Source organism: Nanorana parkeri, unplaced genomic scaffold (assembly GCF_000935625.1).
Source record: "Nanorana parkeri isolate BGI_ZX_2015 unplaced genomic scaffold, ASM93562v1 scaffold651, whole genome shotgun sequence".
Lineage (NCBI taxonomy): Eukaryota > Metazoa > Chordata > Amphibia > Anura > Dicroglossidae > Nanorana > Nanorana parkeri.
This window is the reverse complement of record NW_017306919.1, coordinates 268,064-281,745: the sequence shown is the minus strand read 5'-3', so window position 1 is coordinate 281,745 and position 13,682 is coordinate 268,064. Positions and strand designations below refer to the sequence as shown.

General features: G+C 41.6%; 1 protein-coding gene across 1 annotated transcript in view; it reads right to left on the bottom strand.

Annotated features, from left to right (window-relative positions):
* The window catches only part of SHC3 (SHC adaptor protein 3), a 70,146-nt gene that overhangs the window by 15,625 nt on the left and 40,839 nt on the right, over positions 1-13,682 (bottom strand). Inside the window, 2 exon segments of the mRNA XM_018563303.1 lie at positions 18-71; positions 3,994-4,113. Coding sequence (XP_018418805.1) covers positions 18-71; positions 3,994-4,113 — 174 coding nt within the window.

The window sequence follows — 13,682 nt, the reverse complement described above, 5'->3', positions numbered from 1 at the left end:
AAGGAAGCATTACTTACTGGGTCACCTCCAGATGCAAAAGAAATGGATTGCATATGATGATTTGCAATGATCTGCATTTGGATTAAAAGAACAAATAATGCAATTAATTTGAAGTACATGTTGACTGTTTTTAGATGTCCTCTCAGGAATACATGTGTGTTAATTACTGATTGATTAACAGAGATGTCATGAAACCTGCAACTACCAAAAGTTTTTGAAGATTCCAATCTTTTATTTTCCTAAAGAGACCTTATCTGGTTTATTCAACATGATAGCAATTATCAGGTGCCATAACCCGTAGCAGCCAACAAGAATTAATCTCTCACTGGTCAGATTACAATATGGGTCATTGTAGTTACATATTGCAGCAGTTATTACACACATCCAGCTGTGTGAAAACCTCCTCCTCCTGCCAAACGCTGTATTTCCCCCCACGGGTTCCTACATTAATACAGGACATCCAAGGTGGAGGAAGGAACCACAGCATGTCAGGGGAGCACGTAACTGACATACCTAGAAGAGTTGAATACCTGCAGCAAAATGGTGGTGTATAAAGGCACAGGCTACCGAAAAGGTAAGTATACATGATCTTCTTTTACAGCCCAGGCTTCTTTTACAGCTGACCCTGTGGTAAGAAGGTGACTATAAATAAAGTGGGGGTGGGCTACAACTGATTTTTTTTATATACAGGTGGAAAAAGAAGCAGAGAAACCACTTGTGCAGCTACATAAGGGTGCACTGGGAGCTAGGTGATGGAACCCCTCCTGATGTCACATAGACATGGATACGGCTCAGTTATACGGCAGATGGAAAGCAGGAGGCATTCTTCATAAATCCAATAATATCCAGGTAGAGTCATGCAGGTGGCAGTTCCTTCACCCCAGCCTGATTCCCAGCACTCAGAAATGCAGAATGAGTCTCCTATTTCCTTGTTACACCATCTGGACTGGAAATGAAGCTGGTGTTTGCTGTGTGAACGTAGTTGTACATTATGAACCATTAGAGACACACCAGCAAGTCCACCTCTGAATGGCTGAAGAAAAACAAAATGAAGACTTTGGAGTGGCCTAGTCAAAGTCCTGACCTGAGTCCTATTGAGATGCTGTGGCATGACCTTAAAAAGGCGGTTCATGCTCAAAAACCTTCCAATGTGGCTGAATTGCAACAATTCTGCAAAGATGAGTGGACCAAAATTCCTGTACAGCGCTGTAACAGACTCATTGCAAGTTATCGCAAACGTTTGATTGCAGTTCTTGCTGCTAAGGGTGGCCCAGCTAGTTATTAGGTTTAGGGGGCAAGCACTTTTTCACACAGGGCCATGTGGATTTGGATTTTGTTGTCCCTTAATAATAAAAAACCTTCCTTTTAAAACTGCATGTTGTGTTTGCTTGTGTTATCTTTGACTAATATTTAAATTTGTTTGATGATCTGAAACATTAAAGTGTAACAAACATGCAAAACAATTAAAAATCAGGAAGGGGGCCAGCACTTTTTCACACAACTGTATATCTATCTACACACAGTGAATAAATGTTTGTCCTTGGGTAATAGTGCAATGAGATCCAAAAACTGTTCTTACACAGGGACCCTTTGGTAGTGTTCACCACTGACAACAACAATGGAAGGTAGAGGGGTCACTGTGGCAGGAAGATTAAATTCTAACATACAGTATATGCCAACCGCCTCTGATTTTCCCAACAAAAGGTGCTGTTGCTGTCTGCCCATTAGTTAGATCATTATCACTATTTTCTGTCCTTCTAGCACCCTGTTACAGGGACAGAAAATGGGTAAATTTTCCCTGTGGGGTCATTTACACAAATACATACAGTTGGATTTTAAAGATATACTGTTACTATTTTTTATTCTCAAACCAAAGGCATATTTACAAAAAGGGTTAATGCAGCATCCCTCCTGCTGATACCTGCTGTCTTCAGTAGCTTCAGTGACTTAAAAATGGTAACCACACTCGATATGGTGGGCACAGTACTACACATACAAACATTCATTCTATTACCTACTGACTTGACTTGACTGCTATGGCACCTGTTGATGCTCTAATTACTACAAATACCACACAAATGTATTTGTGTATACCAGGTCTTTAAAACATGATACTACAATGATTTTACACTCTATAGGAGTTTATTTATTAAAAATTATTAATAAAACCTTTTTTGAAAAAACTTTCATTGGACTGTCAGTTTCTTGTATATATGCATTTTTGAATCAGAACAAAAGAGCTACTATGTATTATCCAGTATCCATTAATAAATTATAAGTGGAAAGTATTAAGAGTTCAACATTTTCTAAAGTATCACTTGTGCCCATTGAATCAGGCATTCAAAGTAAATTGGTGTGAAAACTGCAAAGAACCGCAATGATTTTACTTCCTGTGCTGAAACGTTTTGTACATTCAACACATCTAGAAGTATCAGATGCCTGGTCCCCTGGTGCACTGAGGTTCCCTTCTTACAGCCACCACATCATTACTCTATCTTGTAGTGACCTAGTGGCTAGAGGAAGGAACCACATTGTGCAGAGGGAAACCAGACACCAAGAAATGTGGCAAATTATGAAGATTTTTCAGCCAGTGTAGCTCCTGAAGACATCGGGTATCAGCAGTGCAGTCGGCTGGAAGAGTAAGTATTAACCCTTTGAATGTAAGCATGCATTTGGTTTGGCAACCTGGTCTCTTTAACTCTACCTAAAAAATAAAACAGGCCAGGTTTCCTGTTTTCAGAGAAACCAAGATGGTCATCTTGACCCTTAATGTCTTCTTGTAAAGGCAACAATACTGGCTCTAGATTGAAATTCATAGAGGTCACTTATGATAAGATCCTTCTAGTCACTATTTCATATGCTGTTTTTAATCCAGTAATATTCAATCAGTGAATTTTTTCATTGTGTATATTAACTGCAGACATCGCCATTTGGGGTTTCTGCCTTGTATTCTTTTGTATGACAAATATATTTCTAACAGTTGCTCAGGCAACCACTGCCAGCTACAGCCAACAGAAGCATTTTTGCAGATGCATTTCTAGTTCATTCATTGATTTGTTTTAGATGGAAAAACCCAATGCATGCAAGCTTGATTCAGGAAATCAGGGGACTCTTACCAGCAGAGCACACTAGAATATTATCTAAATAACCATTATGGCAAAACAACTGTCATTATTCATTAAATCAACATGAGCTTTTATGGTTTTGAACATATAAAAGTAAGACTTTTACATATTTTTATTATTAAGATAAAATCATAATTTCTGTCTCTTGGGCAACTATGCTGCAAATAAGGTTTAATGTTACGAAATGTAAAGTTATGCACTTGCGGACTAAAAATATGCATGCATCATACACACTAGGGGGAGTGCATAACCAAGAAGGATCTGGGTTTTCCTTCTTGGAGCTGAAGAGCATAAGAAACAAGTATTTATTTCCTATGGTCCTTGGCTCCATTCATTTTAAAAATAAATTAATAAATTGTCTCTAATGATGGGTGTCCCATGTGTGGATGCTGCTGCGTTAGGTGAAAATGTTTCTTTCACTGATACCGGACTCTACTATAAGTGTTGAACTTCCGGTGCTGAAATTTAGTTTTGGATCTAGTACAGTGATGATAGTGGCGTTCATCCCCCCCTTCGCTCCCCTTGTCCATTTAAAGAACGTCTTGTGTTCTGAGAAAAGAATACAAGACATTTTGTGAATGGATGATATTATACTATGTGAAGGTACATGTGACTTGATTTTTAGAGTGTAAAGAGTTGCTTTAAGCCTTGCATCTAAATCTACTTATCTAAAATGGCAAAATTGATCCCACATTTCCCCTAGAATTGTTATTTCTCATTCTTATAAAATGTTGCTCTTCACATAAATTTTTCAATTTTTTTGTAAAATTTTTTTTATTATGTCTACTGATATCAATTCCCTGTCTGTAAACTAATTTGTGTGTTCCTCTGCTGATACATAACAAAAAGAACATGGCTTTGGTCATACCTGTTTAGAATCCGGCGTCATCATATTTAGGCTTGATGTAGATATGTTAAGTGTTATGCACATTCCTGCAAACTGGAGGTTGCACTTTCCCAAGATGCAAGAGAGGATTTTATTTGCAGGCTGCACAAAAACAAACAAACTCAGATTAGAATAGTGAAAAGTAGAGAATACGATATAAAGATAATTGTCAATAAACAGCATATACTACATTTTGTGTAAGGAATTTTGATTTAATTTTTGTTTTTACTTCATGCCTGATAGTCCTGATTTTAATAATAATATTGTCCAGGTCCTCAAATTAGTTAAAGTCAAGTCTAAGTATAAAACCTCCTGGAAAACTTGGAAAAGGCTATTGCTACCAGGCCCGGCGCTACAGCAAGGCACGTCAAGTGGCCGTTTGAGGGTGCTGAAGGGTGAGGGCGGAAAAATCCTAGTAGTCAGTGGCCGCCGCTGCGGTATGGGGCTCCGAGCTTCGACCCCATGTGAGATGGACCCCGCCCCTAGGTTCCCTCTGCTGTGCCGCTGTGTGCGACTGTGGAGTCAGTGTGGCTGTACCTGCCGTCTGACAACCTTGAAAAGTTTCCTCTGTGAACTCGGTAGTGTTGTCTCTCTCCCCCCTTTGTCTCCCGATCCTAAGCCCCAGGTCCCATCAGTATTAGGCCCCATTCACACCAGTGCAATTGCGGATCAGTGCGGTTTCCGCAAACCACTGATTTCAAAAGGGAGATTTTGGTAGTTTGTTTTTTTTTGTTTTTTTTAATCTTTCTTCTGGTACAGAATATAGAATGTTTACAAGTGGTCAGCACTGAAACGCAATAAAAAATGCCCAAAACCACACTAATTAGCGTGGTTCCATTGAAAGCTGTATGGAAACCGCACTAATCAGCGCAGCAAAAAAGGGTCGGGGGGCAGTTCGGATCGCACTGAGCCATGCAGTCGCATGAATGGTCCCCATAGCATTATATGGAATCGTTCATGTCAGCGGATCAGCGCGGCCGAACCGCTCTGGTGTGAATGGGGCCTTAATGGAGTGTGTGTCCAGTGGTGGATCCAGGGGGGAAGGCAACAGAGCAATTGCCCCCACAAGAAAATTGATGCATCCTCCACCGCTCTTAGGGCCGACATCAGGGGGGGTATGGCCGATACACATGTGAGGGGTCTGGACAGCCTGGGGGGCCTGGGCTACTTACATGGGTATCGGCCGTACCAGGGGCGGCATGGCAGAGGTGACAGGGGAGGAGGTGCAGGGAAAGGGACCCTGACCAGCCCACCTGAGACCCTGCAGAGCCCATCATAGAGAGTCTCGGGTGGGCTGTGCCGCATCTATGGTGTGCTCTGCACGGTCACTCTCAGGTGCGCTGTGTGGGGTCTCAACTATGTGTGGTGTCTATGGTGGGCTCTGCAGGGTCTCAGGTGGGTCCAGAGTCCAACGCGTTGCTGAGCCCAGAGTGCAGTTAGTGTTAGTGAATAGGGAGTGCAGTTAGTGAATAGGGAGTGCAGTTAGTGTTAGTGAATATGGAGTGCGGTTAGTGTTAGTGAATGGGTAGTGTGGTTAGTGTTAGTGAATAGGGAGTGCAGTTAGTGTTAGTGAATAGGGAGTACAGTTAGGGTTAGTGAATAGGGAGTGCAGCTAGTGTTAGTGAATAGGGAGTGTTAGTGAATAGGGAGTGCAGTTAGTGTTAGTGAATAGGGAGTGCAGTTAGTGTTAGTGAATATGGAGTGCAGTTAGTGTTAGTGAATAGTTAGTGTTAGTGAATAGGGAGTGCAGTTAGTGTCAGTGAATAGGGAGTGCAGTTAGTGAATAGGGAGTACAGTTAGTGTTAGTGAATAGGGAGTGCAGCTAGTGTTAGTGAATAGGGAGTGTTAGTGAATAGGGAGTGCAGTTAGTGTTAGTGAATAGGGAGTGCAGCTAGTGTTAGTGAATAGGGAGTGCAGCTAGTGTTAGTGAATAGTTAGTGTTAGTGAATAGGGAGTGCAGCTAGTGTTAGTGAATAGTTAGTGTTAGTGAATAGGGAGTGCAGTTAGTGTTAGTGAATAGGGAGTGCAGTTAGTGAAAAGGGAGTGCGGTTAGTGTTAGTTTATGGTCCTGCTCAACATATTTTGCGGTTCGCTGTACTGTTACAGTACTCTGTACTTCTTCTGTATAATGCTACATAGAATTTTGTGTTGTGTCACCAGGGCAGGTGTTGCTAGGCAAAGTAGACAGCTTGTGAGCCTACATCCGAAAATGTTGATTGCGCTATAGATGTTAGGTATCGCCGCATACGTCACAGCGAGAGCCGAGCCACTATAGCTTAATAGAGCACAAATAAAGTGTATGGGGATGTTGGGGTGGCATTGTGGCGGAGGGGGCCAGAAAAAGTCACCTTCGCCTGTGTGGGCAAAAATCCTTGCACCGGCCCTGATTGCTACGGGTTGGCAGACAGGATATTTGCCAAGAAGAACAATGGTTCTGGCTTGTAAAAGGGTTTGTACTAAAGGGCTAATGGCCCAGCTCTGGGATTATTTAAGTACTCTAAATGTCTGTATAGATGGGCAAATGCAGTGTGCTTTTAGGTCCATTCAAAATGCACTTGACATACAACACACAAAAAAGCTTTGTACATAGGCCCTAAAAGCTGTAAATATAGTTATACCAATAACTAGTGTTCTTTATGGCTGTCACCGCCTCAGGTATGCCCTGGGAGGTGTTTATGCATCATCCTACACTATGCTGTTAGATGTGTAGTTTCCCTTTTCTGCATCACTCCTTTGGCACAGCTGGAGCTGGTGCCATTAGAAACATTAACAGAACTCCTGGCTAACATTTGGGTGAGCCCATTGGTTTGCAGTGACATTTCCCAAGCACCTCTATTCAGTCTAAAGGTGTGTTGAAAGAAAATGAAAGGATGAAGGCGTTCAAAGAAATAAGTGGCGATAAGGGGGCATATTTGACACAGTTGGAGCAAAGCAGTCTGAATAACAACATTTTAAAGAAAGAAAATCAAGCAAAAGAAGCGAGAAGGCAAAAATAAAGGCACAAAAACAAGAGCAAAACAAAAGCAGAAACAAAAGTAAAAAACAGCACAAAAGCAGAGTACATATAAAATGTATGGTACACTGCAGGAAAGCAGCAGCATGATGTTACTGGAGCCATTTTTTAAAATGTATTTTTTATCCGATTAACCGATTAATCGAACTTAATAATCGGCTAACTAATCGATTTTGAAAATAATCATTAGCTGCAGCTCTAGTCAGGTTTGTTAGAGGTGTAAGGAAAGTGAGTTATATCCACCTTAAGGCCCCGTTCACATGTAGCGAACTATCGTGCGATTTCCGCCGCGATATCGCGCATTTTTGCCGCGCGATATCGCGAGAAGTCGCCGGCCAATGCTATTCAATGGAGCTGTCTTAACTCCATGTCGCGCGTCGCTCGTCGCGGTCGCAAGTCGCTTCTACCGGGCCCTTTTTCCGGCGGATTTTGCGCGATTTTGCCCTTTTTCTATGGAGCCCGACGGAGAAGGTCGCGCTACCGTCGCTGGATCGTCGCTGGAACGTCGGCCCGAAAGTCGCGCTATCCCGGCCGTGCGGATCCGCTGCAAAAGGTATGTCGCTACGTGTGAATGGGGTCTTAGCTGATCATTTTAACAAAGTAGCAAATGGATGCAGGCATTCTGTAAGTGGCCCACCACATTTATAACTTGCTTTAAAGTACCCTACAAACCATCGAACCTTCAGCACTGCCCTCAGTGAGCATGGGTGTCAGCACACATTCTTTGCTTAGGACCAACCGGGCTGGAAGCTGCATTCTATATACTTGCATACATTAAAGTGACACTAAATTCAGGAATCAAATCTTAAAAATGCATTCAAGCACCCTGTTAGCAAATATATAGCTTATTTGTGTATCACTCAGCTGTAGATCCTTAAATCATCTCTGAATTGGTGTGGACACTGTCCTTACTTCTGGAGGGTGGCTACTCCAGTTCCCCATGGTCCCTGTGTGTGTTGTGAAGTAGCCACCACTCCAAGCTTACTCATGTGATAGACTACAATCTCAATACAAATTAGTAAACTAAACATGAGATTGTAGTCTATCACAGGAGTGAGCTTGCAGTGGTGACTACTTTACAACACACACAGGGACCATGAGGAACAAAAGTAGCCACCCTCCAGAAGGAAGGACAGTGTAAGCACCAATTGTGCACCAGTGTGCAGCCTGAGAGGGCTGTGATAGCTGCTGGGGGCTCGACATTGAGAGAGGAACGGACATCCCACGGCGTTGACCGGGAAACACAATATTATTGAATCTACTTCTAACCATCTACTAGCACTGGTTATCTCCGTCATCTCTTGATTCGGTCTGCCTCTGCTGGGGTTCAGGGCCTCCATCCTCCCTCCCTCTCCCTTGCCCCCCTCTCTATGCTCCTATACTCACCATCTTACTGTCTGAGCCGGGTTGAACCATTGGGATGCACACAGACTCCAAGGACAACCTCCCTCTCCTTCTCCTGAAGAAGCGCTATTTAGTGCGAAACGTCACGTTGAGAAAACCAAGCTCCTCCAACACTATTTTGTCATATCAATCATGTATATTGTCCATGAATTTTCTGTTCACCATGTCAACCAATCATGTCTCATTTTATAATTTTTTGAGTGTAATTTCATGTATGAAGAACTTAATTATTGTGGAGTGAGCTTATAGGGGAATCATGTTGTCGATTTTATGGAATTATCTTCACTTTTTTAATTATATTAAATAAAATAATATTTTTCTAAACAACGTTTGGTCTGAAAGTTGTCAGTCGGCTGCCCAAAAAACCCCAGCTTTCTGTTTTGTGCTAGAGATGATTTGAGGATCTACAGCTGAGTGATACATAAATAAGCTACATATTTGCTAATAGGGTGCTTGAATGCATTTCCAAGATTTAACTCTTGTGTTTAGTGCTTATTTAAGACATTTTGAGTACTGAAAGGTCAGCCCATTTAAAGCTGATACCGTATTTCCATTTCTTTTAGGTGATGGCTGGTAAAATTATGCTCTGGATTGTTATAGTTTTCAGGGACACTGATGACATGTTTTTATGTTCCAGGGTAAGCTCACTTGCTGTAGTCACTTAGAAGGTGTTTTCTTTTTTTTTTTTTTACTTTTGGGTATAGCAAACAGGTTCAATTTCCAACCAGGTCCTTACTGTTGGTTATGTGTTTAGATGAAGCACTGAGATTTTGAGGAATTCTGAATTAAATTTTACTTGCTTAGAAGAACATTACATGTATGTATATGGCATTGTGAAGGAAACATATATAAAAAGAACTTCCTGTGTATCATAGATAAGCATGCACATAGAGAGTAGCAATGCACTACGGCTCCATCTACAGCTCAAAAGACATATCAGTACATTAGAATATGCTGTTGCATTTCAAACACTTAGAAACTCCAGTAGCAAGATTTCTGTTCTGGAGCTCCTAGGTCTGCCCACGCACTGAGACCATTGATATGACATCTCACATTTACTGTTGGATTTTCATTTAGTTGAATCACTGGAAAACTGATACTTCTCCTGCTGCAAAACCCTGCCTCAATATTGCAACAGTCTCACTGCTAGAAAAAAATCCCAAAAGACGATTTATCCCACCAATAAGCAAAATATCAGTATTGGATGGACACATCTATTGTGCAGCAGAACAAACTATAAATTGACTTGACTGAAGACTGGAGGAGTATATAATAAGATGTACTGTATAGTTGCGTTAAAGTCCTGGTCCTGGTCCATATGAATGTTGCAGTAACTGGTTATTTATAATTGTATCTTCACAGGAATAAAAAGTGACATTATCTCATTGCCACAAATATATTCCCTTCACCCTTCCATTTGCATAGTATGAGTCATGCCTCTCACTCAAAATCATGCCAGGCTTCATCAGCTTTCTACGTTATGCAAGTATTACCAGATGGCCCTTCATTTATGCTTCTACCCAGAGAGTTATATCCCGAAAATAATCTTATATCTCTATTTAAAGAAAAAAAGGCACATTCTCTAAAAGCAAACTCTGCTTATTCTTCACTGGCATACATAATGTATAAAATTCTTCTCTAACCTATAATCTCCCTCCTCATTGGCCTTCCACTACACAGGCTATCCCCCCTTCAGTCTATCATGAATGCAGCTGTAGACTCATCCACCTAACCAGCCGTTCAGTGTCTGCAACCCCCCCTCTGCCAATCCCTGCACTGGCTTCCAATAGCCCAAAGGATAAAATTCAAAATATTAACAATCAGTTACAAAGCCATCCACAACTCTGCCCCCGGCTACATCTCCAACCTGGTCTCAAAGTATCACCATAACCGTCGGCTCCGATCTTCCCAAGACCTCCTGCTTTCCAGCTCCCTTGTCAACTCCTCCCATGCTCGCCTCCAGGACTTCTCTAGAGTCTCTCCCATCCTCTGGAATTCTTTACCCCAACCTGTCCATCTGTCGCCCACCTTGACTGCCTTTAGTCGATCCCTAAAGACTCATCTCTTCAGGGAAGCCTATCCCACCTCAACCTAACCGCTCGACTATCACGTTCTCAAACAATTCATCCCCACGCAGCTCCCTCCTCATGTATCACTTCCCCCTCCCTTTTAGATTGTAAGCCCTTAGGGGCAGGGCCCTCCTTACCATCTTGTCTTGAATTGTATTGTGATTGTAATGTCTGCCCTATATTGTAAAGCGCTGTGCAAACTGTTGGCGCTATATAAATCCTGTATAATAATAATAATAATCCTTCAATTATATCTTAGGGAGCCAACACTAGCCAGCCAAATGTCAGAAAGCTGGTATACCAAGGTATCACCTGCTCAAATGTGTTTTATAAATAAAGGAACCTTGTTATATTTAAAGCTTGATTGATTTGGTGCAGTGACGCATTGGGGGTCTCAGCTGTCGTTGTGATGTGTGGGTTCACTTGTGCGTCCCTGTGCCTTGGACTTCCTCCTGACAAACCTGCACCCAATTTTATCTTTTGCCACATGTGCTCCAAGATGGAGACTCTCATAGTCTACAGTTAGGACCGCACTATATAGAGGTGCCTTGGCGAGGCTGTGCGGCTTTCACATTTCCTGCAGAAGACGTGTATCTAAACCTCTCCTTTTAACCTTAGCGGTGAGACAAGTTTTTTTGCATGCTGGCTGGTGAGTGTGCTGGGAAACTTTTTGCTGTTGTACTGTTACATTTAGAGGCACGTTTTACATTTTTATACCCCCCCCAACGTCAAACCTTTTGCTTTGGAACTGTTGATATCTGGGTACTTATGAACATATGCAGACTGCAGAATGACAAGTTTTTATTGTGTAATCAAATCCCTAAAAATACAACAATGGATCCTGCTTTTTGAGTAGCATATCAATCCTCTTTAACAATATTTCTGTTTATTTTATTTATTTATACAATGGCAATTAAAGCAGCAGATCTTTCTTATGAGCTTTTATGCGTGAAAGCACATACAGTCATGTGAAAAAGTAAGTATACACCATGGAAGTTGACTCTTTTGAACAGGCAAATGTTAGAGAGTCTATAGTTCAATGATTTCACCAAACATTCATATCATTTTTGTCCAATGATTTACACATTTTTCTAATTGAATCTTAGGTAAAAACATCTAATTCATGTGGGAAAGTGAATTTAGGGTAGCATGATAAAAAAAAAGACCTAGATCTTTAGTCAAACAGTGGGTTTCCTTGCATCAACTGCCCATTTCAAATTCCCCCACAACATTTCAATGGGATTCAAATCAGGGTTTTGACTGAGCCAGTCCATGATCCTTAATTTTCCACGTCTATTTAAATTTAAAGCCTTATACAGATCCCCTCGCATTGTTATCAAACACACTTATATCATGCAGAATCCATACTTGACTCAATGGGGTTGATTTACTAAAGGCAGATAGGCTGTTCACATTGCAAGGGAATTTGAACTTTGCAGAGGATGTTTTCCTTAGCTTGGTGAATGTGGTGAAATTTCACTTTGCAAAGAATTCCTAGTTATGTGCAAGGAAATAAGGTCCTTCTCCTGAAGTGCTCTCTCTATGCTAAATATGTCTACTATCACTGTGGCCAAACAACACAATCTTTGATTAATTGGTCCACAGCTCATTGTGCCAGATGGCCTGGTCTTAGCCTATATGTTCAATGGCAAACTGAAGTTTTGCTCAAATGCTCTTTTTGGACAGCAAAGGCTTTTTTCTTGCACACCTCCAATGCAGATTAAATTGGTGCAAGCCCCCTATGATTGTAGATGCATGCACTTTTGCAATAATTTTGTTTTTTTAATCCTTTGACAGACTCAAAGGCATCCACACCTTTCTATCTGAGGGCCTTAGAGAACTATTCAAACTTTGGTATGACAAAACCACACACGTCAAAAGCAGAGAGAACACCAGCCCCTAGATATCTGAGGTTTAAAAAAGACAGGCCCCACCTGCATACTCTCTAAGGAGGTCCTAATCATTGGCAACTAATCTGGAACACTTGATTCTAGTTTCATGGTTTCAAGGTGGTAGTAAATGTGTAAGGTGTACTGAGTTTTTCCTTATCCGCATCAAATCTGTATTTTTGTTCATTTAGATTATGAAAATACTCCATGTAGTTGTATGTGTCATTTGTTTACGTATGTCACCTTTAATTGTGGGCATAAGTTGAATAAAGATCTAATGTTTGCCTGTTCAAATATGTTACAAAGTCAACAATTTCCATGTAGTGTACATTCTTTTTTACATGACTGCACAATGTAATATCCTACCACAGTCACATAGGCATTTTAGGGCTTAAGGGAAGCTGGTTAAAAGAGATGTAAAGCCAAACCTTTTTTTGGCTTTACTTTTCTTTTTGGTCACAGGGATACTGACTGAAAGTCACTGACAGTCACTGCTCTCTGCAGTGAGAAGACCGTACGCCAAGCTATCATCGGTCCCATAATCGCTCAGCTCTCAGTATACAGAGTCAGCGTGTGACAGCTGCAGTGTCCCACACCATCAATAAGCATTGGGAAGAATATATTTTACTCTCCCAATACTGCTCATTCAACCTTCCAGTTTTGGGTTGTGGTAGGAAATTTAAGCACCTAAAGAAAATCTACACAAACAAGATGAGAATGATTAAACTCCATGGAGACTGTAGAATCGGTAATGTTTTGGGCCTGGGACCCCCTCCTCTAAGGTATGAGTTCTCAGCTCTTGGTACCACGCTACCTATAAACATCTGGAGCTGACAGAATCTGGACTAGCCTCCCTCTTCAGTTTGCTCAGGTAAGATTTGAAAATGAGGCAGAGAAGCTGATTGGTTGCTCCAGCTTTTTTTTCTGCTCCAGTTTTGATAAATTCCCCCCACAGTAAGTTAATGTTGTAGGATACTAGTGTTGCTTATAACAGGATAAATAGCATAGCACTTAGATAACCACCATAGAATATTAAATGAGTTTCTCTGTAAGGGTATAACAGCTAGGTTACTTAGGGGGTTATTCACTAAGCTGCTGAAGGCAGCTAAGGGGTCTATTCACGAAGCTGCCGAAGGATCTGGCCGTAGTTTCGGCCGATCCTTCAGCTAGCTTTGGCCCCAGGACCCCTTCGGTTCAGTAGAACCGAGGGGGTGCTGTACGGGCTATTCACAATAGCCCGTACAGCTCCCGCTCATTGCCGAGCGGCTTGGTCGAGCCGATCGCATATGCATCGGC